General features: G+C 45.8%; 1 protein-coding gene across 2 annotated transcripts; it reads left to right on the top strand.

The window, feature by feature from the left end:
* The first annotated feature begins 2,472 nt into the window (after positions 1-2,472).
* ntaq1 (N-terminal glutamine amidase 1) lies at positions 2,473-14,943 on the top strand. 2 transcript variants are annotated; one of them, XM_078217160.1, is made up of 6 exons: positions 2,473-2,722; positions 6,571-6,670; positions 7,753-7,803; positions 8,824-8,972; positions 12,315-12,439; positions 14,368-14,943. In XM_078217160.1, the coding sequence occupies exons 1-6, from the start codon at positions 2,625-2,627 to the stop codon at positions 14,475-14,477; spliced, it is 633 nt and encodes a 210-aa protein (XP_078073286.1). In that variant the 5' UTR covers positions 2,473-2,624; the 3' UTR covers positions 14,478-14,943. The 2 variants fall into 2 exon arrangements, with proteins under 2 accessions (XP_078073286.1, XP_078073287.1); XM_078217161.1 differs by lacking the exons at positions 2,473-2,722; positions 6,571-6,670 and adding an exon at positions 6,947-7,112.
* Positions 14,944-26,059: the final 11,116 nt, after the last annotated feature.

Raw genomic sequence — 26,059 nt, 5'->3', positions numbered from 1 at the left:
TATGAACCACATTGGCATAAATACATGATTTGGGTTATTAATGTCTGGCCTACACGTCATAGAAATTTACAACATAACAAGAGGCCCTTCAGCTATCAAGCATCTATCTATTCTAATTCCATTTTCCAGCACTTGGTCAGTAGCCTTATATGTATTTCAAGTGTTCATCTAAATGCTTCTAAAATGTTGAGGTTTTCCTGCTTCCACCACCCTTCCAGGCACTGAGTTCCAGATTCCCACCACCCTCTGAGTGAAAAAGGTTTTCCTCAAATCCCCTCTAAATCTCCTGCCGATTCCATTAAGTCTGGGACATTTGGTCACACTGATAGCAGAATGAAGGTCAGCTCAAGTTTGAAAGCCTAAACAAGGTACAGACTTGCGTTATCGTGGGGTTGAAGTTACAAGCAGACCAACCATCTTACTGAATGGCGAGCAGGCCTGAGGGGCCTATCCCTCTTCCTAATTCATGACTTGGCAAAATGAAAATGGGGGACAGAGTTTGTGGTCTGCAGAGGTCAGTGTGGGATCCAGGGGGCTGTAAAGTGCCTAATCAAAATATGAGGGGCTGTTCCTCCACTGCTGCCTCACAGCACCAGGGACCCGGGTTTGATTCCTGGCTTGCATCACTGTCTGTTCTCCCCGTGTCTGCGTGGGTTCCCTCTGGGCGCTCCAGTTTCCTCCCACAGTCCGAAAGACGCGCTGGTTAGGTGCATTGGCCGTGCTAAATTCTCCCCGAGCGTACCAGAACAGGCACTGGAATGTGGCGACTAGGGGATTGTCACAGTAACTTCATTACAATGTTAATGTAAGCCTACTTGTGACTAATAAACATTAAACTTAAAAAAAATCTGTCTTGGCTCCTTCTTTGCACTCTTTCAAATTTGTCCACTCCTATATTCTCAAATATCCAAATCTATCAGTGCTGCTCTTTGAGAGAGGGGTGGATTTAAACAAAAACAAGAGCTTTACATTTACAAACTAGCTCCTGCTGCATCGATACCATGACGTGGAGATGCCGGCGTTGGACTGGGGTAAGCACAGTAAGAAGTCTCACAACACCAGGTTAAAGTCCAACAGGTTTATTTGGTAGCACAAGCTTTTGGAGTGTTCCTCCAAGAGTTGTGTTCACAAACAGGGCATACGTAGACACAGGCTCAATTTACAAGATAATGGTTGGAATGCGAGTCTTTACAGGTAATCAAGTCTTAAAGGAATGGACAATGTGGGTGGAGAGAGGGTTAAGCACAGGTTAAAGAGGTGTGTATTGTCTCCAGCCAGGACAGTTAGTGAGATTTTGCAAGCCCAGGCAAGTCGTGAGGGTTACAGATCGTGTGACATGAACCCAAGATCCCGGTTGAGGCCGTCCTCATGTGTGTGGAACTTGGCTATCAGTTTTTGCTCGACGATTCTGTGTTGTCGTGTGTCGTGAAGGCCGCCTTGGAGAACTCTTACCCGAAGATCAGAGGCTGAATGCCCGTCACTGCTGAAGTGTTCCCCAGTAAGAAGTTTAACAACACCAGGTTAAAGTCCAACAGGTTTATTTGGTAGCAAAAGCCACGCAAGCTTTCGGAGCTCTAAGCCCCTTCTTCAGGTGAGTGGGAATTCTGTTCACAAACAGAGCATATAAAGCTTGTGTGGCAAATAAACCTGTTGGACTTTAACCTGGTGTTGTTAAACTTCTTACTGTGTTTACCCCAGTCCAACGCCGGCATCTCCACATCATGAAGTGTTCCCCGACAGGAATGAACACCGCTTGACGATCACCAGGCAGGAGTGTTCCCTTCCTGTCGGGGAACACTTCAACAGTCACGGGCATTCAGCCTCTGATCTTTGGGTAAGCGTTCTCCAAGGTGGCCTTCACGACACACGACAACGCAGAGTCACTGAGCAGAGACTGATAGCCAAGTTCCGCACACATGAGGACGGCCTCAACTGGGATCTTGGGTTCATGTCACACTATCTGTAACCCCTACAACTTGCCTGGGCTTGCAAAATCTCACTAACTGTTCTGGCTGGAGACAATACACATCTCTTTAACCTGTGCTTAACCCTCTCTCCACTCACATTGTCTGTACCTTTAAGACTTGATTACCTGTAAAGACTGGCATTCCAACCATTATCTTGCAAATTGAGTTTGTGTCTATGTATGCCCTGTTTGTGAACACAATTCCTCACTCACCTGAAGAAGAAGGAAGAACACTTGTGCTACCAAATAAACCTGTTGGGCTTGAACCTGGTGTTGGGAGACATCCACACCTGAGTCCCTGCAGGGGAAACCGGAAGCTGCGCGCGCAGTCTGCCACCCAACCCGTACGTCATCAAGCAGGCGTGTGCAGCCACTATTTTCCTCCGGCTTCTCCACACGGGGGAACCGGAAGGTGCTCGCGCGGCCCATCGCCCAGTCCTCACGCCATCCGGTGGATGTGTGCACCCGCTATACCCCTCCGGCTTCCTGCCTCCAACGTTATCCTCGCTGGACGGGTTCCGACCCACTTCAATCACATTGGTTCCTGTGCCAGAGGCTTTTCTTTTCTTGTTTTGAAGCAATTCTCTCTTCCCTTGAATTAAAATTCAGGTGTTTAGCAGTTTAGTTTCTCTTTTTTTTTCTCTGAAGCAACGTTGTTATGAGTACCCCAGACCCTGAGAGGTTAGACCCAGGAGGTGGTAAAAGGCAGATGCCAGCCATTCTGAAGGAGGACTGTGTGTACACCAGCTGTTATTGGTAAGCAGGCCTGACAGAGGACAGATGATCTCTGATGGGTTGTTGGGTTAAAATCCCACATCTTAAGATGCAGCTTTCCTAAAACAAAACATTGCTCCACATTTTTTTTGACAGTATTAAAAAATGGCACGGTGGCACAGTGGTTAGCACCGCTGTCTCATAGCGCCAGGGACCCGGGTTTGATTCCCGGCTTGGGTCACTATCTGTGCGGAGTCTGCATGTTCTCCCTCTGTCTGCGTGGGTTTCCTCCCACAGTCCGAAAGACGTGCTGGTTAGGTGCATTGGCCATGCTAAATTCTCCCTCAGTGTACCCAAACAGGTGCCGGAGTGTGGCGACTAGGGGATTTTTCACAGTAACTTCATTGCAGTGTTAACGTAAGCCTACTTGTGACTAATGAATAAATTTTAAAATGGGCAAAAACCATTTTGAGATCTGGAATGCGCTGCCAGAAAGGGCGGTGGAAGAAGATTCAATGGTAACTTGAAGGGGAACTGGGAAGGGGAAAAAACTGCATGGCTATGGGAAACCAGCAAGGGTGTGAGACTGAGATAAAAATAAAAAATGCTGGATAAACTCAGCAGGTCTGGCAGCTCCTGTGGCATGATGGACAGAGTTCATGTCTCAAGTCTATATGGCACTTCCCACTGTAGAAGGGTCATCGGACTCAACGTTACCAGTAGAAAAATCATATGGACTCAAACCAGTAACTTTCTCTCTCCACAGATGCTGCCAGACTTGTTGAGTTTATCCAGCATTTTCTGTTTTTATTTCAGATTTCCAGCATCCACACTATTTGATTTGATTTATTATTGTCACTTGTATTGGTATACAGTGAAAAGTATTGTTTTTTGCACGCTATACAGACAAAACACGCCGTTCATAGAGTACATAGGGGAGAAGTAAAGGGGGGAGTGCAGAATGTAGTGTTACAGGCAGAGCTAGGATGTAGAGAAAGATCAACTTAATGCAAGTTAGGTCCATTCAAAAGTCTGATGACAGCAGGGAAGAAGCTGTTCTTGAGTCGGTTGGTACGTGACCTCAGACTTTTGTATCTTTTTCCCAACGGGTGAAGGTGGAAGAGAGAATGTCTAGGGTGCATGGGGTCCTTGGTGGCTGCTTTTCCAAGGCAGCAAGAAGTGTGGACGGAGTCAATGGATTTTGCTTTTATTAGGGGAGTGGGACTGATTGACTAGCTTTTCTGAAGAGCTAACATGAGCACATGGGCTGAATGACTTTCCTGCTGTGCGGTAGGATTTTGTAAAACCACTCCTGGTCTTTTTTCCCCTTTAAGAGTCTTTTCAGACAGCAGGTCTGATTTCCACATGTAGAAAGACTGGTACACACTCAGCTCTGATGTGCTCCCTAGGTTTGGTAAGCTGCTGGCATTGTCCATGTTCAGTGTGACAATCTGACCACAAGGATGATGTGCCATAGGACACCCAGTAACTCTGGGGTCTGAAATTAGGCATGAGTGTGACCCCATTGTGAAAGGGAGCGAACAAAAATCTACTTTGCACTTTGTGCAATTTTACAGAACAGAAGGAGGCTATTTGTCCCATTGTGCTTTTGCAACCTGTTTGAAAGAGTATAGAATCATAGAATCCCTACAGTGCAGAAGGAGGCCATTTGGCCCATCGAGCCTGCACCGACCACAATCCCACCCAGGCCCTATCCCCGTAATCCCATGTATTAACCCTGCTGATCTCCCTGATACCAAGAGGCAATTTAGCATGGCCAATCAATCTTACTGACACATCTTTGAACTGTGGGAGGAAACCGGAGCACCCGGAGAAAACCCACGCAGACACAGGGAGAATGTGGAAACTACACACAGACAGTGACCCGAGGCCAGAATTGAACCTATGTCCCTGGCGCTGTGAGGCAGCAACGCTAACCACTGTGCTGACGTACTTAGTCCTACAGGCCAGTTCTTTTTGTCTGTAAACCACCAAGTTCCTCATTCTCAAGTACCTGTCCAACTCCCTTTTAAAATTATTTATGGATTCAGCTTCCACCGCCTTTTCAGGAAGAGTGTTCCAGATCCCAAATATTCTCTTGAGCGAAATCATACCTCCTCAACTCGCCTCTAGATCCTTTGCTAATAATTTTAAATCCAAGGCTGTTTTCCTTGGAGCAGAGGCGGCGAAGGAGTGACCTGATCGAGGTGAACACAATTATGAGGGACATGGATAGGGTAGATGGGAAGAAACGTTTCCCCTTATTAGAGGGGTCAATAATCAGGTCAATAACCAGATTTAAGGTTAAGGTGCAGGAGCTTTAGGGGGGATTTAAGGAAAAGATTTTTCACCCAGAGGGTGGTGGGAATCTGGGACTCACTGCCTGAATTAGTTGTAGAGTTGGGAACCCTCACAACATTTAAGAAGCATTTAGATGAGCATTTGAAATGCCGTAATATACAAGGCTACGGAGCAAGTACTGGAAAAAATGGGATTAGAATAGATACTTGATGGCCAGCACAGACAAGATGGGCCGAAGGGGCTCTTTCTGTGCTGAAAAACTCTATGTCTCTATGATTATGACTAAGACCTCTGATTACTGACCCATTCGTCAGAGGGAACAGTCTTTCTCTACCTATTCTCTCAAAACCTCTCATTATCTTAAAAACCTCCATTAAGTCACCATTTAACCTTTTCTGCTCCAAGGAGAGCAATCCTAATTTTTCCAACCCCAGTTTATAATGTAAGTCCCTCATCCCTCGTATAACCAGGCAAACTTTCTAAGGTCTTTATTGACGAGAGGCCAGCGACCAGTAGCGTACCACAGGGACCCATGTTGGGCCCCCTATTGTTTGTCATTTATATAAATGACATAGATGACTATGGGGTAGGATCGGTAAGTTTGCCGATGACACAAAGATTGGCCGGGTGGTTAACAGTGAGGTTGAGTGTCTTGGGTTACAGAAAGATGTAGACGAGATGGTCAAATGGACGGATGAGTGGAATTTAACCCTGAAACGTGTGAGGGTGACACACTTTGAAAGGTCTGACACTAGGAGGTCCCGAAGAACAAAGGGACCTTGGCGTGTTTGTCCATAGATCTCTGAAGGAGAAAAGGCAGGTTAATAGGACATATGGCACACTTTGTCTTTGTCAGTTGGAGTATAGATTCCAAAAGCTGAGAGGTCATGATGGAGTTGTATAGAACTTTGGTGAGGCCACAGCTGGAGCACTGTGTGCAGTTCTGGTCGCCACATTCTAGGAAGGATGTGGACGCACTGGAGGGGGGTGCAGAGGAGATTCACCAGGATGCTGCCTGGGATCGAACATTTAAGTTATAAAGAGAGGTTGGATAGGCTTGGGTTGTTTTCTCTGGAGCAGAGAAGACTGAGGGGCGATCTGATTGAGGTGCACAAGATTATGAGGAGCATGGACAGGGTGGATAGGGAGCAGCTGTTCCCCTTAGTTGAAGGGTCAGTTACGAGGGGACACAAGTTTAAAGTGGGAGGTTTAGGGGGGGATTTGTGGAAAAACGTTTTTTACCCAGAGGGTGTGGTGACAGTCTGGAATGCGCTGCCTGGGAGGGTGGTGGAGGCGGGATGCCTCACATCCTTTACAAGGGAGCTGGATGAGTACTTGGCACAGCATAACATTCAAGGATATGGGCCAAGTGGGATTAGGTGGGCAGGTTGGGGCCTTTCATGTGTCGGTGCAGACTCGATGGGCCGAAGGGCCTCTTCTGCACTGTAGTGATTCTGTGATTGGTTATGTCTTTCTTGAAGAACTTTGCCCAGAACATTTCAACTTCCAACGTTGGATTTAGAAAGAAAAAGAAATGGCAAATATTTAAGCAAAGAATGTTAACATCAATATTAAAATGTGTTCTTCAGTGAAGAAAATGTGTGGAAGCTTTGTGAATACATAAAGAACAGACGACAACTCCCTTTAGAAGAATGGTACACTGTTTTTATATCAAATGATCAAAGGATGGTAAGTGCAGTTTGAAAATAAAATGTACATTTTTTATTCCAAGGTACAAGACTGTTGCAAAATTACTTTTATGCCTGTAAGACAGAATTGTTACAGCGCAGAAGGAGACTTTTCATCCCATCGTGTTAGCACCGCCTCTCTGCATGAGCGATACACCTAATTCCCCCACATTCTCCCTATATGTGGCAGCACTGTGGCAGTGGTTAGCAGCATGTTCTGAAAGACCCGTTCTTGTACAGTGCAGCTCCTCACTAAACCAGCAGAGGGGTCCCCCGCTTAACCCCTCTTCTCCCAGTCGCATTAGTGAAAATATCCAAGCAGCAATGAGGCCTTGTGGCACAGTTGGTTAGCGCCCCTGCCTCTAAACCAGCAGATCTGGATTCAAGTCTCACCCCAGGACGTGATGGCCAAGGAAGGTGCGTTCATAACGCGGCCAAACAGGGTGAGTATTGATCTGCAAACTCCTTTTAACACACACCAATGGCAGGCAGTAAGAGCAAGAGAGATTCCTGGTCTGCCGTGTGATGAAAGGAATGTTCGAGCCTCTGCCATCACTATCCACAGCTTCTGATTACAGCACAGAAAGGTGTCTGCAGCCCACAGCAACTCAGACTCCCTGAGTGAACTGTAAGACATCATCACCACAAGTAGGAATGAGCTGATCACCATATTATGGACGGCACAGTGGCACTATGGTTAGAATTGCTGCTTCACAGCGCCAGGGACCCAGGTTCAATTCCCAGCTTGGGTCACTATCTGTGAGGAGTCTGCATGTACTCCCTGTGTCTGCGTGGGTTTCCTCCGGGTGCTCCGGTTTCCTCCCACAGTCCAATAGATGTGCTTGTTAGGTGTGTTGGCCATACTAAATTCTCCCTCGCTGGAGTGTGGCGACTCAGGGATTTTCACAGTAACTTCATTGAAGTGTTAATGCAAGCCTACTTGTAACACTAATAAATAAACTTTAAAACTTAAAAAAAAACTTTGTAATAAAAAAGATGAATTGTCACGTTAAAGAATAAAAACTGTGGAATTAATTTTTGTCTAACTTGCATTTTGTTTTTATTTATTTTGTTACTGCAAAGGTGCCCATCTGGAGCCAGCAGTCAGGCAGTGACAATCAGCCTGTAATCTGGGTAAATGATTCCTTTGTTACTCAATATTTATGTCTCTGCTTGTGTAACAATTGTGACTTTTAGTTAAGCAATTAATTGTCTGATCCCTGGAATGGCAGGATTATCATACGAGGAGAGATTGGGTTGACTGGGCTTGTATTTACTGGAACTTCGAAGGATGAGAGGGGATCTCATTAATACATATAAATTCTGACAGGTCTGGACAGACTGGATGCAGGAATGTTGTTTCGTCTGTCTTGTTTGGGGGCAGGGAGAGGGGTCTAGAACAAGGGGTCACAGTCTCAGGATACAGGGGTAGACCGATTAGGACTGAGATGAGGTCTATAAAATAATGGGGAGCATAGATCAACATCTTTTCCCAAAGGTAGGGGAGTCTAAAACTAGAGGGCACAGGTTTAAGGTGAGAGGGGAGAGATAACAAAGGGTCCAGAGAGGAAATTTTTTCACACAGAGGGTGGTGAGTGTCTGGAACAAGCTGCCAGAGGTGGTAGTAAAGGTGGGTACAATTTTGTCTATTAAAAAGTATTTAGACAGTTACATGGGTATGATGGGTATAGAGGGATATGGGCCAAACGTGGGCAATTGGGACCAGCTTAGTGGTTTAAAAAAAAGGGCGGCATGGACAAGTTGGGCTGAAGGGCCTGTTTCCATGCTGTAAACCTCTATGACTCTATGAGGAGAAACATCTTCACTCAGAGGGTGGTGAACCTGTGGTATTCTCTACCACAGAAGGCCAAGTCACTGAATATATTTAAGGAGGAAACAAATTTCTAGACTTTAAAAACTTCAAGGAGTATGGGGAGAGCGTGGGAGTATGGTGTTCAGATAGGGGTTCAGCCATGATCATATTGAATGGTGGAGCAGGCTTGAAGGACTGAATGGCCTACTCCAGTTCCTATTTTCTGTGTTTCTATGTTTCTACAGTACTATATAATTTTTCATAAATGAGTAATAGCAAAGATAGCTTTTGTAATCTGATATACTGTAGTGTGAACATCGGAATAATTTATTTTATATCAGGATTACCATGTTATCCTACTTCACGACTGCGGCGGAGAGTACTGTGAGGTCTATGACCTGGATACAACACTTCCATTTCCGTGTCCCTTCGATACTTACGTGAGAGAAGCCTTCAGATCTGAGGATCTCATCAGACCCGCGTTTCGAAGGTGAGCCAGCGGTTGGTTGAGAGCTGTTCCTCCAATTAATTCTTCACGACTTTTTCTGTGTCCAGAATGTAATGGGTGAACTTTATAAACCTTTTCTAACTATGGAGAGAATCAGCTGGGAAGTTCCATAATCGAAAGAGGAGAGTTAGAGATTGTGGTCTAAAGAATTAGAGGCAGACCTTGCAGGAGTCAGATTAGGAAACATTTTTACATGAAAAGGAAGGTAGAGGTTTGGAACTCTCTCTTCTGCAGCCAGCCAGCTAGATCAATGTATATTTAAAATCTGAGATTGATAGTTTCTTATCAATCTAAGGTATTAAGGGAAATGGGGAAAAGTGGGGAATGTATAGTTACGTCTCAAATCAGCCATGATCTTACTGAATGATGAAGCAGGTTTGATGGGCTAAATGGCTTCCTTCTGTTTCTTTGAGCAAGGACAGGGTGGTGCTTGCATGCTAGGTGACCCACAACCAAATAACTAACCAGGGTTTAAGTTCTAGGCCCCCCATGTGAAAGAATGGCTACTCCTAGAGAATACTGTAGGACACCTCTTGCCGTAAACCATCAATCCATAGCCCGGCATGGTGGCACAGTGGTTAGCACTACTGCCTCACAGCGCCAGGGGACTGGGTTCGATTCCCGGCTTGGGTAACTGTGTGGAGTTTGCACGTTCTCCCTGCATCTGCGTGGGTTTCCTCCGGGTGTTTCGTTTCCTCCCACAGTCCAAAGATGTACTAGTTAGGTGCATTGACCATGGTAAATTCTCCCTCAGTGTACCTGAACAGGCGCCGGAGTATGATGACTAGGGGATTTTCACAGTAACTTCATTGCAGTGTTAATGCCGTGAAGTTGTACGAACTAAGGAACAGCATGATGGGAAAATTGGTCAGCTATTTGGTACAATATAAGCAAGGCTGACTCCGCATAACTTTAAGACTGTATGAATAAGACAAGATAAGGTCAGGGATGAAGGAGTCACCGACCTTCTTCTGTTACATCAAAGGACAAAATAAGGGTATGAATGATGAGACAAAGAGTTCTAGGAGGTCAGCAAGTTATGACATGATTAATGACATTGCTTATGATTCTATTACTAATCGAATTCCTGAATATGCTCTGGTCACGCAAACTGATAATGATTATGTATAAATACTGAACTGATTCTTTGTGCAATTGCGGACTTGAGGAGGAATTAGCAAGTTGTACCAACTGCTCTCTCAACTCAAGTTTCAGCCAAAACTGCATGCAGTCTTTCGTAAATAAAGACAAAGTTCACCAGGTTGATACTGGAGATGAGGGATGTAGCTTATAAGGAGAGATTGAACAGATTGGGTCTATACTCGTTGGAGTTTAGAAGGCTGAGGGGTGATCTTATAGAGACATATAAGATAATGAAGGGGCTGGATAGGGTAGAGGTAGAGAGATTCTTCCCACTTAGAAGGGAAACCAGAACTAGAGGGCACAGCCTCAAAATAAGTGGGGGCCGGTTCAGAACAGAGTTGAGGGGGAACTTCTTCTCTCAGAGGGTAGTGAATCTCTGGAATTCTCTGCTCATTGAAGTGGTGGAGGCTACCTCGTTGAATATGTTTAAATCACGGGTAGATAGATTTCTGATCGATAAGGGAATTAAGGGATATGGGGAGCAGGCGGGTAAGTGGAACTGATTCGCTTCAGATCAGCCATGATCTTGTTGAATGGCGGGGCAGGCTCGAGGGGCTAGATGGCCTACTCCTGCTCCTATTTCTTATGTTCTTATGTTATTAAGTCGAAACGAATTTTGTTGAGTCTTTCTATCACAGTCAAGAAGCAGGAAAGTTTCCACTTCAACATTTGCCCACTTGTGACACTAATAAATAAACTCAACTAAAAGCTCAGCAAGGAGTCAGGAGGAGGAGAGAAAATTAGAAAAAAAAAGAATCATGACAAAAGAAGACTTGCCTTAAAATAGCACCTTTAACAAATGAATATGGCTAAAAGCACTTCACAATCAATAAACTACTTTTTGAAGTGCAGTCGCTGATGCATTTCCTGCATTACAACAGCGAATCTGATCACAGCAAGCTCCCACAAATAAAATTGTGATAAATTATCAGATAATCTTGTTTGAGGGAAAACAGGATGCTGGAAATACCACCCCTGCTCTTCTTCTCCTAGCGGAATCGTTTACACCTGAGAGACAAGGCACGGCCTTGGTTTATGTCCCATCCAATCTATGGCACCTCTACCAGTGCAGCACTCCCTCAGTACGACACTGGGATGGTCAGCCTTGATTTATGTACTCCAGCCTCTGGAGTGGGACTTGAACCCAGAACTTTCAATCTGGGAGGTAAGCATGCTACCTAATGAGCCAGACCTGACATGGGTTTGAGTGAACAATGAGATAGAAAGAAGGAAAAAACTGGTGAAAAGAGGGAGGTGAGGAAAAGAAGGAAAACAGGACTACCTCCAATGAGCAACAGCTTCTGCCATCTTTCTATTATGTGAACTTTCGACAGATTTTTAGATCTAAAGTTTAAAGTTTATTAGTGTCACAAGTAGGCATACATTAACACTGCAATGAAGTTACTGTGAAAATCCCCTAGTCGCCACACTCCGGGTACACTAAGGGAGAATTTGGCATGGCCAATGCATCTAACCAGCACGTCTGTCGGACTGTGGGAGGAAACTGGAGCACCCAGAGGAAACCCATGCAGATACGGGGAGAAGGTGCAGACTCCGGAGTGATGAGGGGTGTAGCTTATGAGGAGAGAGTCACAGAGAGTGACCCAAGCCGGGAATTGAACCCAGGTCCCTGGCGCTGTGAGGCAGCAGTGCTAACCACTCTCAGGGAATTAAGGGATATGGGGAGCAGGTAAGAAACTAGAGTTGAAGTTCAAGATCGGCAATGATTGTATTGAATGACAGAGCAGGCTCGATGGGCCAAATGGCCAGCTCCTGCTCCTATTCCCAGTCTCCATGTGTTCTCTAACTATCAATCTTATTTTTCCACTTTCCTGCTGCCCCTCCACACCACCCAAATTCTTACTACGTTTTATTCCCCTCCCAAGAGTGCCACCTCCTGCGGCGAGGCTAAAGAATGTAATGGACTGTACTCCTCCACAACCATATCAGTGCATGTCTGTAGCTGGACATCCAATTTGATTCTGATGAAGTCTGTTGCACCATCTTTTTTAACATCATTCCCAATGAATGAACGCGGAAATAGCAGCTAGTTTCCTTCTGCCGAGAGTTGTCCCGACCTATGATCCGACAAAAGGAAATATTGATCGGAAAAGATTGGGGCGGGATAAAAAAAGGCAGGAGAAATATAATTCAACAAATCATAATGTTGTTTTTGTTTAGAAAAATGAGAGTGGTAAGAGCAGATCTGTACCTGAAGACATTTGCTTCTGATCGCTCCCATATGAAAGATGCTAATGGAATGTGGCGTATGACTCCTCCACCGTATCCATGTATTCAAACAGCAGGTCAGTGAAACAAGACGTGTTTGGAATTTTACAACACAGTGCCTCAAAACCAGATAATCCGTGTTTTCGGATATAATTTCACTGGCTCGTGTGTAAACTGACATGTCCTTGAGGCGCTGTAATCATATTGGTTCTTGGGTTGAGGGCATCGCTGATAAGACCACCTTTTATACCCATCCCTAATTGCCCCAGGGAAGATGGTGGTGAGCTGCCTCAAACCGCTGCAATCAATTTGGCATGGGTACACCCACAGTGCTGTTAGGGAGGGAGTTCCAGGATTTTGACCCAACCACAGTGAAGGAACGGAAATATATTTCCAAGTCGGGCTGGTGTTTAGCTTAGAAGGGAACCTGCAGGTTGTGGCATTCTCTTGCATCTGCTGTTCTTGCTCTTCCAGATTGTAGAGATCGCGGGTTTGAAAGGTGCTGTCGAAGGAGCCTGACTGAGTTGCTGCAGTGCATCTTTTGGATGGTATACACTGCAGCCACTGTGTGCCAATGGTGGAGGGTGTGAATGTTAATGGTGGTGGATGGGGTGCCAATCAAGCGGGCCGCTATGACCTGGATGGTGTCAAGCTGCTTGAGTGTTTTTGGAGCTGCACCCATCCAGGCAAGTGGGGAGTATTCCATCCTGACTTGCGCCTTGTAGGTCATGGATAGGCTTTGGGGAGTCAGGTGAGTTACACACTACAGAATTCCCAATGTCTGGCCTGCTCTTATAGTAAGAGTTTTAACAACACCAGGTTAAAGTCCAACAGGTTTATTTGGTAGCAAATACCATTAGCTTTCGGAGCGCTGCTCCTTCGTCAGATGGAGTGGAAATCTGCTCTCAAACAGGGCACAGAGAGACAAAATCAAGTTACAGAATACTGATTAGAATGCGAATCCCTACAGCCAACCAGATCTTAAGATACAGACAATATGAGTGGAGGGAGCATTAAGCACAGGTTAAAGAGATGTGTATTGTCTCCAGACAGGACAGCCAGCAAGTCCAGGAGGCAAGCTGTCGGGGTTACTGATAGTGTGACATAAATCCAACATCCTGGTTTAGGCCATCCTCGTGTGTGGGGAACTTGGCTATCAGTTTCTGCTCAGCGACTCTGTGCTGTCGTGTGTTGTGAAGGCTGCCTTGGAGAATGCTTACCCGAAGATCAGAGGCTGAATGCCCGTGACCGCTGAAGTGCTCCCCCACAGGAAGAGAACAGTCTTGCCTGGTGATTGTTGAGCGGTGTTCATTCATTCCTTGTCTGCATGGTTTCCCCAATGTACCATGCCTCGGGACATCCTTTCCTGCAGCGTATCAGGTAGATAACGTTGGCCGAGTTGCAAGAGTAGGTACCGTGTACCTGGTAGATGGTGTTCTCACGTGAGATGGTGGCATCCGTTCTGGTTGGCTGTAGGGATTCGCATTCTAATCAGTATTCTGTAACTTGATTTTGTGTCTCTGTGCCCTGTTTGAGAGCAGATTTCCACTCCATCTGACGAAGGAGCAGTGCTCCGAAAGCTAATGGTATTTGCTACCAAATAAACCTGTTGGACTTTAACCTGGTGTTGTGAGACTTCTTACTGTGTTTACCCCAGTCCAACGCCGGCATCTCCACATCATGCTCTTATAGCCACAGTATTTGTGTAGATGGTCCAATTTAGTTTTTGCTCAGTCGTGATTCCCCCAGGATGTTTGATGGTGTGTTCTTGTGGCGATGTTATAGTTCCATGAGCGGATATATCAATGGGGCAAAGGGTTCATATTTCATATTTTGGAATAAAATCTTTAATCCTTGGGGCAAGGGGAGATTTAATAAAGTGTGCAAAATTATGAAGGTTTTTGGTAAGAGAGTCAGTAAGATGATTGTTCAATATTTTGGTGCCTTGTTGTTAAAAAAAAAAACACATTTCATTTAACCTGTTGTGACTCTGGTTCAAATTTAGAGGCAAAGATGAACATCGATGATTTTATCAGCATGACTCCGACCGTCGGATGTGGCGAGGTCTATACTCTTCCAGAATTCGCCCAACAATTTGGAAGCTCAAAGTTATAATACTTGGAAGAAAACTATTCAAAGTTTCCAGTTTCAGTCCTTGCCCCCTGAGAAGAGAAAGACGCAAGTAATCCTTCCAAGAAACAGCATTTCGGGTATTTGAGATATGCAAAGACCCCCCCCCCACCCCTCCCCCAAAGGGCAACACAGAGCAGCGAGGACGACAGGAATGCAGCAGAGAGAGATTGGCACAAAGGGAAATCATTGATACTGGAAATGGTGATTCTGCAGAGCCTCTCAAATAGGAAATAATGCTCAAGAATGAACTCTTAGCACAAGAGGAAGAGAATGTGATGAACTGTCTCTGACAACCACACACTATCTATTGAACAGATCATGGTGCAGACTGTTCCTTCGAACGATGATAACAAGTATAAAATATATTAATCATATTTGATCAGCGTGGGAATGTGCAAAATATTGTTCATCCACAAAGGTTCAATAAACTTGTAACTTTCGAAGGCTTAACAATCGTTTTCTGTTATTTGTGCTTTAACAATCTGTAGGATTTGCACGTTCTCCTTGTGCCTGCGTGGGTTTCCTCTGGATGCCCCGGTTTCCTCCCATGGTCCAAAGATGTGTAGGTTAGGTTGATTGTCCATGCTAAATTGCCCCTTAGTGCCCCGGGATGTGTAGGTGAGAGAGATTAGTGGGGTAAATTCGTGCGGTTGTGGGCAGAGGGCCTGGGTGTGATTGTTGTCGGTGCAGACTCGATGGGCCGAATGGCCTCCTTCTGCACTGTAGGGCTTCTATGATTCAATCATTTTCCACTGTGCCATGTTAATGTGTATCAAGCAGCATCTGTCTGTGTTTTGTTGCAGGGATTGAGGTGGCCTGATGAATCATGAAAGTGAGGTGCAGCGAATCATTGGGTGAGTTGCCCCAATGTAACTCACTCTGAAGCGGGTGTCAGAATGGTTACAGAACAGAGGAGGCCATTCACCCTCTGTACTGGCTCTTCACAAGAGCAGTTTTGCTAGTCCCACTCCCCCGGCCCTGCTAATAATTTCTCTTCAGGTTTTTATCCGGTTTGTTTTTGAAAGCCGCGATAACACTATTGGGCAATGCATTCCAGTTCCTAACCACTTGCTGCATAAAAATGTTTTTCCTCGAGTCACCTCTGATTCTCTTATCAATCTTTTAAACCGGTGTCATCTTGTTCTCGACCCCTCTAACAATATGGACAGTTGCTCTATATCTACTCTATCCAGACCTTTCATGAAATCCGACCTGTGGTTCTAGCCTGAAGGTTAAGCTTTCACATCCCATCTAAAAGAGAGCACCTCTAATCATGCAGCCGGAAGGGAAAATTAGATTTTGATTTGATTTATTATTGTCACATGTATTAATATGCAGTGAAAAGTATTGTTTCTTGCATGCTATACAGACAAAGCATACCGTTCATAGAGAAGGAAACGAGAGAGTGCAGAATATAGTGTTACAGTCATAGCGAGGGTGTAGAGAAAGATCAACTTAATGCAAGGTAGGTCCATTCAAAAGTCTGACAGCAGTAGGGAAGAAGCTGTTCTTGAGTCGGTCGGTACGTGACCTCAGACTTTTGTATCATTTTCCCGACGGAAGAAGGTGGAAGAGAGAATGTCCGGGGTGCGTGGGGTCCTTAATTATGCTGGCTGCTTTTCCGAGGCAGCGGGAAGTGTAGACAGAGTCAATGGATGGGAGGCTGGTTTGCGTGATGGATTGGGGGTAATGTCATGGAAGTAGTAATCTAGAGGCCAAAGTCCTGGGGACATGGGTTCAAATCCTGGTGGAATTCAAATGCAGTGAATAAAATCTTTAATATATTTGATTGATTTGAGTTATTATTGTCACATGTATTTGTATACAGTGAAAAGTATTGTTTCTTACGTGCTACAGAGACAAAGCATACCGTTCATAGAGAAGGAGAGAGTGCAGAATGTGGTGTTACAATCATAGCTAGGGTGGAGAGAAAGATCAACTTAATACGAGGTAGGTCCATTCAAAAGTCTTGATGACAGCGGGGAAGAATAATCTCAGTACTGGTGACCATGAAACTGTCATCAAATGTAAAAAAACCCATTGTGTTCACGAGTTCACTAATGCCCTTTAGGGAAGGAAATCTGCCATCCTTACCTGGTCTGACTTACACATGACTCCAGATCCACAGCAATGTGGCTGAATATATGGGTGACACAGTGGTTTGTACTGCTGCCTTACAGCGCCAGGGACCCGGGTTTGATTCTGGCCTTAGGTGTCTGTCTGAGTGGAATCTGCACATTCTCCCCGTGTCTGCGTGCATTTCCTCCGGGTGCTCTTGGTTCCTCCCACAATCCAAAGATGTGGGGGTTAGGTGGATTAGCCATGTTAAATTGCCCCTAAGTGTCCAAAGATGTACAGGTTAGGTGGATTGGCCATGCTAAATGTGTGGGTTTATGAGGATAGTGGGGGGGATGGGCCTATCTAAGATACTCTGTCGGAGAGTCAGTGTGGATTTGAGGGGCCGAGTGGCCTCCTTCTGCACTGTAGGGATTCTACGTGTTCTATGTGTAAATGTCCTGTGAAATGGCTTAACAATCCACTCAATTCAAGGGTAACTAGGGATGGACAACAAATGCTGACTTTGCCAGTGATGCCCACATCCCAGGAAAGAATTCCCTCACTGGAGTGTCAGCCTGGACTTTTCAGTCTTGGATTAAGACTTGAATCGTGGACTGTTTGACTCAGAGGCGAGAGTGCTACCCACTAATCCAGTATTGAGATAAAGTTGGTGTGAAAGAGAAAGAACAATGGGACACACTTCCATGGCAGAGAAATGTTCAATGGCTGAAGTCCATTTGAAACAGCCTGTGAACGTCACTTTTTAACACAATGCCAAATGTTGCAGCAAGTTTCTTAAGGGCTTTTGAATTGCTATTTAATCGCTGTACTGGAATTAAGTATGTGGAGAAAGGCAAGTGCATTCAGACAATACACGTCTCCTGTTGCATGACAAGAAGGCAGTGTCAACCATGGCTCAATAGGTATCGCACTCACCCCTTCAGTTTGAACTTTGTGGGTTCAAAACCCCACTCCAGGACCAAGGTGATAGTTCAGTGAGGGAGACCAGCTCTGGTCGGTGTATTGTTAAACTCACCCTCACTGTCTACTCTCTTGGGTGGGTATAAATGATCCCATGGACAATTTCAGAGAAATTTCCCTGGTGTCCTGGCTAGTATTTATCCTTCAATCATCGCAATCATCATTATGGGTGGCATGGTGGCACAGTGGTTAGTACTGCTGCCTCACAGCGCCAGGGACCTGACCTCGGGTCACTATCAGAGCAGAGTCTGTACATTCTCGCCGTGTCTGTGTGGGTTCCCTCCGGGTGCTCCAGTTTCCTCCCACAGGCCAAAGATGTGCGGGTTAGGTGGATTGGCCATGCTAAATTGCCCCTTAGTGTCCCGGGATGCGTGGGTTAGGGGATTAGCGGGGTGAGTGTGTGTGGTTACAGGGATAGGGCCTAGGTGGGATTATTGTCAGTGCAGACTCGATGGGCCGAGTGGCCTCCTGCTGCACTGTAGGGTTTCTATAACTCTATTGTTTGTGGGAGCTTGCTGTTCACAAATTGGCTGCACTTCCTACAGTGCAACTGTGAGTGCACTTCAAAACTACCTCATTGGCGATAGAGTGCTTTGGGACATCCAGTGACCGTGAAAGCTTTTTTTTATTCACTTGTGGGACATGGGCATCGCCGGCTGGGCCAGCATTTATTGCCCATCCCTAGTGACCTTTGGAGGGCAGTTGAGAGTCAACCACATTGCTGTGGCTCTGGAGTCGCATGTAGGCCAGACCAGGTAAGGACGGCAGATTTCCATCCCTAAAGGGAAGCAGATGGGTTTTTCCAACAATCAACAAGGGTTTCATGGTCATCAGTGAATTCTTAATTCCAGATTTTTTTAACGGAATTCAAATTCCACCATCTGCTGTGGCAGGATTCAAACCCGGGTCCCCAGAACATTAGCTGAGTTTCTGAATTAATAGTCTAGCGATAATACTATCGCCTCCCTCCAGAAGCTATAAAAATGCAAGGGTTTCTTTACAAGTTCCCCTAATGAAGCACCTGGGCAGAGAAGTTGCTGGTACATCCTGCTGAGGGCACTACAATCCCCTGGAAGGTACTCTTTCCTCTCCCCCCTCCCCCCCCCCCCCCCCCCTCCTATTGTGACTGCAAGTTTTATGTGTCAGGTGAAAGTTAAGTGAACTGCACTTGGAGCTGTTATCAAATAGCAGAAAGGAATGTTGGATTGTGCAGCTGTCTGCTATTTGAGGCCCTTCCATGTTCTGGAGGTTTCACTTGTTGCTAGCCAGCCACTACCCTTTCAAGTAAACAGTTTACAAAACTGCAAGCAGTATGGCAAAATCAGCTTGCTCCTGTCTTCTGTTTCATAGCGTGTCTCAGAATTAAGCAATACTCTGGAATGAGGTTGTAAATTGGGAATCATCCAAGAATATCCACAGAAAGTTTTAGGGAGGTACAGTAATGTTCCTGGGCTGGTAATCTAGAGGCCCAGGCTAATTCTCTGGGATCATAGGTTCAAATACCACCAGGGCAGCACGGTGGCACAGTGGTTAGCACTGCGGCACCACAACGTCGGGGACCGGGTTCAATTCACATCTTGGGTCACTATCTGTGCAGAGTCTGTACATTCTCCCCATGTCTGTGTGGGTTTTCTCCGGGTGCTCCGATTTCCTCCCACAGTCCAAAAGACATACTGGTTAGGTGCATTGGCCATGCTAAATTCTCCCTCACTGTACTCGAACAGGCGCCAGAGTGTGGCGACGAGGGGATTTTCACAGTAACTTCAATGCAGTGTTAATGTAAGCCTACTTGTGACACGAATACATAAACTTAACCTTAGCTTAAATTCAATTAATAAATCTGGAATGTGAAGTTGGTTTCGGTAATGGTGACCATGATGACCATCATTGGTTGTTGTAAAAACTCATCTGGTTCATTAATGCCCTTTAGGGAAGGAAATCTGCCACCCTTACCCAGTCTGGCTTACATGTCAGTCCAGACCCAGGCAACATGGTTGTCTCTTAACTACCCTCTGAAATGGGCTGGTAAGCCACTCAATTCAAGGGAAATTGGCAAGAAATGCTGGCTTTGCCAGCGATGCCCACATCCCATGAGAGAATAACGAGGGAAAAAAAAACACCTTCTTGTTTAATTATTAATTTATGGGCTGTTAGCTTTGTTGCCAAAGCTGGCATTTATTACCCATTCCGAATTGCCCTTGAAAAGGTGGAGATGTGGCATCTTCTTGAACTGCTGCAGTCCATGTAGTGTAGTACACCCACAATGCTGTTAGGAAGGAGTTCCAGGATTTTGTCCCTGCAATGATGATGATATGACAATATATTTCCAAGCTGGAATTCAATCCCCTTATCATTTATTCATTCCTGTGATGTGTGCATCACTGGCAAAGCTGATACTTATTGTCCACCCCAAGCTGCCCTTCTCCAAATGCAATTGAATGGCTTGCAAGGCTAGTTCAGAGGATCATGTGGGATTGGAACCAAATGTAGGAAACCCAGGTAAGGGTGGCAGCTTTCCTTCCCTGAAAGAGTGTTGATGAAACATTTGGGTTTTGAACAATAGGTTGAGAAATTAGAATTACACAATCCAGTAACATAACTACAAATCTAACACACCCACCTGCTTTCATCTGGTCTTTCCCAAACAAGTCCTGGCACAGGGGTTAGCACTGCTGTCTCAATTCCGGCCTTGCATGAATGTGTGGAGTTTGCACGTTCTTCCCATGTCTGCGTGGGTTTCATAGAATCCCTACAGTTCAGAAGGAAGCCATTTGGCCCATTGAGCCTGACCCGACAACAATCCCACCCAGGCTCTAACTCTGTAACCCCATGTATTTACCCTGATAATCCACCTGACACGAAGGGCCAATTTAGCATAGCCAGTCAACCTAACCTGCTCATCTTTGGACTGTGCCTGGGGTTTTTAACATTTTGAATCAAATTGATGGAGAAGGTGTGGAGCTTGGGGGTCCAGGCAGCTAATGACACGGCCCCCAATGTTCAGGCAATGGAAGTGGGAGACAATGAAAGAGGCCAAAATGGGAAGAGAGGTTTCACTTCTCAAAGCTAGTTGTTATGATGTGGGGGTGCTCTGTATGAAAAGATGGTGGAAGCAGATTCAATCATAAACTTTAAAAGGCAATTAGATAAATCATTGAAAAAGATAGGTTCATGAAAGGAGACCGAGGCTCTTTCAAGGCGTTAAGAACTGAATGGCTTCTTTGCACACTCTATGATTCTGTGGATCTAGCTACTTAAAGGTTCTTGTAATGGCTTTTTTTAAATGGCTTTTTTTTAATGGCTTTTGCCATCCTTTTAGCAATAAACTGATAGGCCCATTACTCACTCAGCCCTCTATCATTCTGAACGTAAGGGGCGGCACAGTGGTTAGCACTGCTGTCGCACATGCCAGGAACCCGGTATTGATTCCCGGCTTGGGTGATTGTTTGCATGGAGTTTGCACATTCTCCTCGTGTCTTTGTGGGTTTCCTCCGGGTGCTCCAGCTTCCTCCCACACTCCAAAGATGTGCAGGTTAGGTGGATAGGCTATGCAAAACTGCCCCTTAGTGACCCAAAATGTGCAGGTTACATGGATTGGGGTGGGGTTACAGGGATAGGGCAAGGGGGTGGGCCTGAGTAAGACGCACTGTCAGAGAGTCGATGCAGGCTCGATGGGCCTCCTGCACTGTAAGGATTCTATGATTCTAATTGCAGGTATCTGTTGCTGTAGGTGCACAATGAGGAAGGGATAACTGGAGCACAGAAACATAAATTGACCTGAGTGTCAGGGGATTAGCAGGGTAAATATGTGGGGTTACAGGGGTAGGGCCTGGGTGGGATTATGGTCGGTGCAGACTCGATGGGCCGACTGGCCTCCTTCTGCACTGTGGGGATTCTGTAATTGAGCAAAGGCTTTGAGCCCAAGGTCCCAAAATTTCCACAGCTCCCTTCAACAATGCTTTCATCTGTTTGGGCTAAGCCAAGCCTTGGAATGTTTCACTTCCTGAAGACATAGTGCAGATGTTACTTTTCTGGCACACGTCCTCAGCTTCTGCATTCACTGTCACTGGTGATAGTTGTTTGGACTGGGTGATCTCACCCTCACGTGCACATCAGCAGAGAACAACATGCTTTGTGTTCCTACCTTTTGAAACTGTCTTGCGCCATAGCCGGTCCACAGATTTCTTTCAAGAATGAAATGATGAATTAATTGAGTATTATGTTTGTTTCAAAGTTAATCCATTTGTGTTCCGAGTAGTTTCAGATTCTAGAATATTACGCAGGACTTCATTTGTGCAACAAGTTATCATTCCTTTCAATTCACTGACATCGTTCTGCATTGTATGAGTCTATTCTGGGAGATCTAGCAGAACGATAAGTTGTGGCATAATGGGCAGCATCCCTGACTCTGAGCCAGAAGCTTCAGCTTCCCAGGACTTGATGGTCAAGGAAGGTGCACTCATAACTCAGCCAAGCAGGTGGATTATCAACCTGCAAACCCTTCCCAACACACGTGGTGGCAGTGGGGAGGGCGTGAACTGGACTACCATGAAAATATTATGATATAGCTTAACACTGTTGCTTCCAGGGTCGCCAGATGTTCCCCTGATTTCGCACCCGTGGGAATCATTGCTGGTTCCTAGAAACGGAAACCAGGCTGTTGATGACCATGCCAGAGGCTCGGAGGTGTGTATAGCCCCCGGTGGTGAGGGACATGGCTGGGCAGTGCACTCATTGTGGGGGTTCCCATGACGTGGGGATTCAGGCGATGGTGGGGGGTTGGGGGAGGGGAGGGTGGTGAATGATGTCCTGACGCCGGCGATGGTGAGGGTGGCAGCACTGAACTGAAGGCCCGATGCCTGCGATGGTGGGGGGAAGGCCTTTACTTTTACTTTGAGATCGAGATACCCATTAAAAAATGGCGCCCTGATCCCTGTGGAGCCTGGATTGTTGGCTCTATCAGGCCGCACCCTGCCAGATTGACAGCGCAAAACATGCTTTTTTATTGACAAAGTGTCAGAATGTCTAAAGCGAAAACCTAGTCGTTTTGCTGGTGAGAAACACGTCAATGTTCAGTCAAAACCTGACACTTTTGCCATTAATTTGGAAAAGTCCACCCAATATCCGTATGACTCTTCTTCAGAGCTGAAGAGAGGGGGAAACATGTTGGATTATACACTCTATAAGAGGGGGTAGAACAGCTGGAACAGAATCTAGGTCAGTGATTAGTGGGAGCTGAGAGAGATTACAATCAAAGATGTGGCAAAAGTTAAGAACCAAGTGACAGATGGCCCGGTGGGGGAGGGGGAGGGAGGGTTTTTGCATTGGGACAAAAAATATTTGGGATATATAAAAATAAAGGTTAGGCTGGAGGAGAAAGGTCAAGTCCAAATAACTCAATGTTGAGTCCTGAGGGCTGTAACGTGTTTTGCTGGAAAATGAAGAGCTGTTCCTCCAATTTGCATTGAGCTTTCATGGAGCATTGCAGCAAGCCAAGGGCTCTCCGATGCCCTGCCAAACATTTGTTCCTCAACATTGCATCGCTGTTCATGGAGTTTGCTGTGAGTAAATTGGCTGCCACGTGTTGCGACATAACAACAGTGACTTGCACCTCAAAGATTGGTTGCAAATCACTTTGGGACATCCGGTGATCACAAAAGTCTTTCAAATGCTTCCTTTAAAACATCTCTAGGAATGTCACAGGAGCATTATCAAACAGGATTTGACACCGATCCCTATAAGAAGGTTTTCACTACAGATGGGCTAAAGCTTGGCCGGAGTTAGATTTTCAGGCTAAAAGGAAGCTAGCAAGGCAGCGAGGATGAGTGGGGGAATCCCAGAGCTTAGGGCATAGGCAGGTGAAGACACGCCCACTAACGGTGGAGCAAAAGTAATCAGGGTTGAGCTTGAGATTGAAGTTATAGGGTAGCACGGTGGCACAGTCGTTAGCACTACTGCCTCACAGCGCCAGGGATCCGGGTTCAATCCCCAGCTTGGGTCACTGTCTGTGCGGAGTCTGCATGTTGTCCCAATGTCTGTGTGGGTTTCCTCTGGGTGCTCTGGTTTCCTCCAACAGTCCAAAGACGTGCCGGTTAGGTGCATTGGCCATGCTGAATTCTCCCTCAGTGTACCCGAACAGGCGCTGTAGAGTGCGGCGACTGGGGGATTTTCACAGTAACTTCATCGCAGTGTTAATGTAAGCCTACTTGTGATACTAATAAATAAAAAAACAAAAAAGACCTTGGCAGGAGAGCTAGAGGAGGTTATAGAGTGAGAGACGGATGGATGGGTCCCTGGAGTGAGTTTAAAAACAAGGATAAGAAATTTCAAAATTGAGGCGTTGCCAGGCTAGGAACTAATGTAGGTCAACTAGTGTAGTGCTGATGGGTGAACAGGATTTGGCGAGAGTTAGGATATTGCCAGCGGAGCTTTTCATTAATTTATCTGAGCCTTCATTTCAGTTTCCAACCCGTTTTGTTTTGTTTCCTCAGCAGACTGTATTTAAGAGAACCATTTCCCTCTGATACACTTTGTGACAAGTCCTTGGCAGACAGTCCGATATGTCAGTAAGATTCTGCCATTCTTTCAACATATTGCATAGCCTTTGGCAATCAGCATGGCGTTCCTGCTAAATCAAAAAGAGGTTGTTTGTTGTTTATTTTGAGACAAGGATTTCTGCAGCTGTCAGAGAAGTGAACACATTGCACTTGTTTTTTGCAAATTAAGTTTCCCCTTTCAGCTTGCACATCACCGGAATTAATCTCTGATAAACGCAGTGTTTAAATTTATCTGCGCAGCACAGTTAAAGTCTGTTTAGATCGCAATTATAAACACAAGCGTTCGCCCAGTCAAATCTGAACTCAGGATGACGCCCCATCAAATGACTCGCACTATTTTGCACTGCGGCCAAAAAGCAGTTTGCAAAATGCATCAGCATTATCCCTAAAGTGACACATTATCACAAAAAGACCCATAAACAGTCGTGAGCAAAATTATAGTGAAACTGTGCAGGGGTAATGTCACTGCGTTAATAATTCAGAGGGCCAGGCTGATCATAGAATCATAGAAACCCTACAGTGCAGAAAGAGGTCATTAGGCCCATCGAGTCTGCACCGACCACAATCCCACCCAGACCCCTACATATTAACCCGCTAATCCCTCAAACCTACACATCTCAGTACACTAAGGGGCAATTTTAGCATGGCCAATCAACCTAACCCGCACATCTTTGGACTGTGGGAGGAAACCGGAGCACCCGGAGGAAACCCACGCAGACACGAGGAGAATGTGCAAACTCCACACAGACATTGACCCAAGCCGGGAATCGAACCCAGGTCCCTGGAGCTGTGAAGCAGCAGTGCTAACCACTGTGCTACCGTGCCCGCCCTGTTCTGGGAATGAGTGTCCAAAACCCACCAGCTCAGCTGTCAGAATTTAAATTCAATTAATAAAATCTGGAATATCAAATTTGTGTCTCTGGAATGGTGGCCATGAAACTATCATTGTTGCCGTAAAGGCCCAACAGGTTCGCCAATGCCCTTAAGGAAGGGAATCTGCTGTCCTTACCCATTGTGGCCCACGTGTGATTCTAGCCCCCACAGCAATGTGACTGACTTTTAACTGCCCTCTAATGTTTTCAGTTCAAGGGCAATTAAGGATAGGTGATAAATGCTGGCGGTGTCCACATCCCATTAAATAATTTTTTAAAAGGCACAGAAACAGGCCATTCTGACCAATGGATTCATGTTGTGGTTTATTCTCCATTTGGGTCTCCTCTCATAACATGTATTTGATTTCGCCCACACCTTTCTATTCCTTCCTCCCTCACGTGGTTATCTAACCTCCTTGAATGCACCTATGCTATTTGTCTCAGCCACTCCACATGGTAGTGAGTTCCACATTCTAATCATTCTCTGAGTGAAGAAACTGCTCCTGAACTTCCCTATTGGATTTATTAGTGACCATCTCATTTTTATGACTCTCCAAGTTTGGCCCTCCAGGTTTGACCCTCTCAAGCAGAAACATCTTCCCTTCCTTTTAACTGCTTGAACCCCTCCCCACATGATTGCCAGAATTCCTTGACAATGACAGAAGTATCTTGTCACCAAAGCACTTTAGTTGTTTTTAAAGTTTATTTATTAGTCCCAAGTAGGCTTCCATTCACACTGCAATGAAGTTACTGTGAAAATCCCCTAGTCGCCACAGTCCGGTGCCTGTTCGGGTACACTGAGGGAGAATTTAGCACGGCTAGTGCACCGAACCTGCACGTCTTTCGGACTGTGGGAGGAAAACCGGAGCACCCGGAGGAAACCCATGCAGACATGGGGAGAACGTGCAGACTCCGCACAGTGACCCAAGCCGGGAATCGAACCCGGATCCCTGGTGCTGTGAGGCAGCAGTGCCAGGTGTTGTGAGGCAGCAGTGCTAACCTCTGTGCCACCGTGCCGCCCTGTTTCTCTGGGGAGGAGATGTGGACAGTATCTCACTCTGGGGTTAAGGCAGGAGATCAGGAAAATCTCCATGTA

This window comes from Mustelus asterias, chromosome 7 (assembly GCF_964213995.1).
Source record: "Mustelus asterias chromosome 7, sMusAst1.hap1.1, whole genome shotgun sequence".
In the NCBI taxonomy this organism is placed as follows: domain Eukaryota; kingdom Metazoa; phylum Chordata; class Chondrichthyes; order Carcharhiniformes; family Triakidae; genus Mustelus; species Mustelus asterias.
This window is presented reverse-complemented; position numbering and strand designations above follow the sequence as displayed.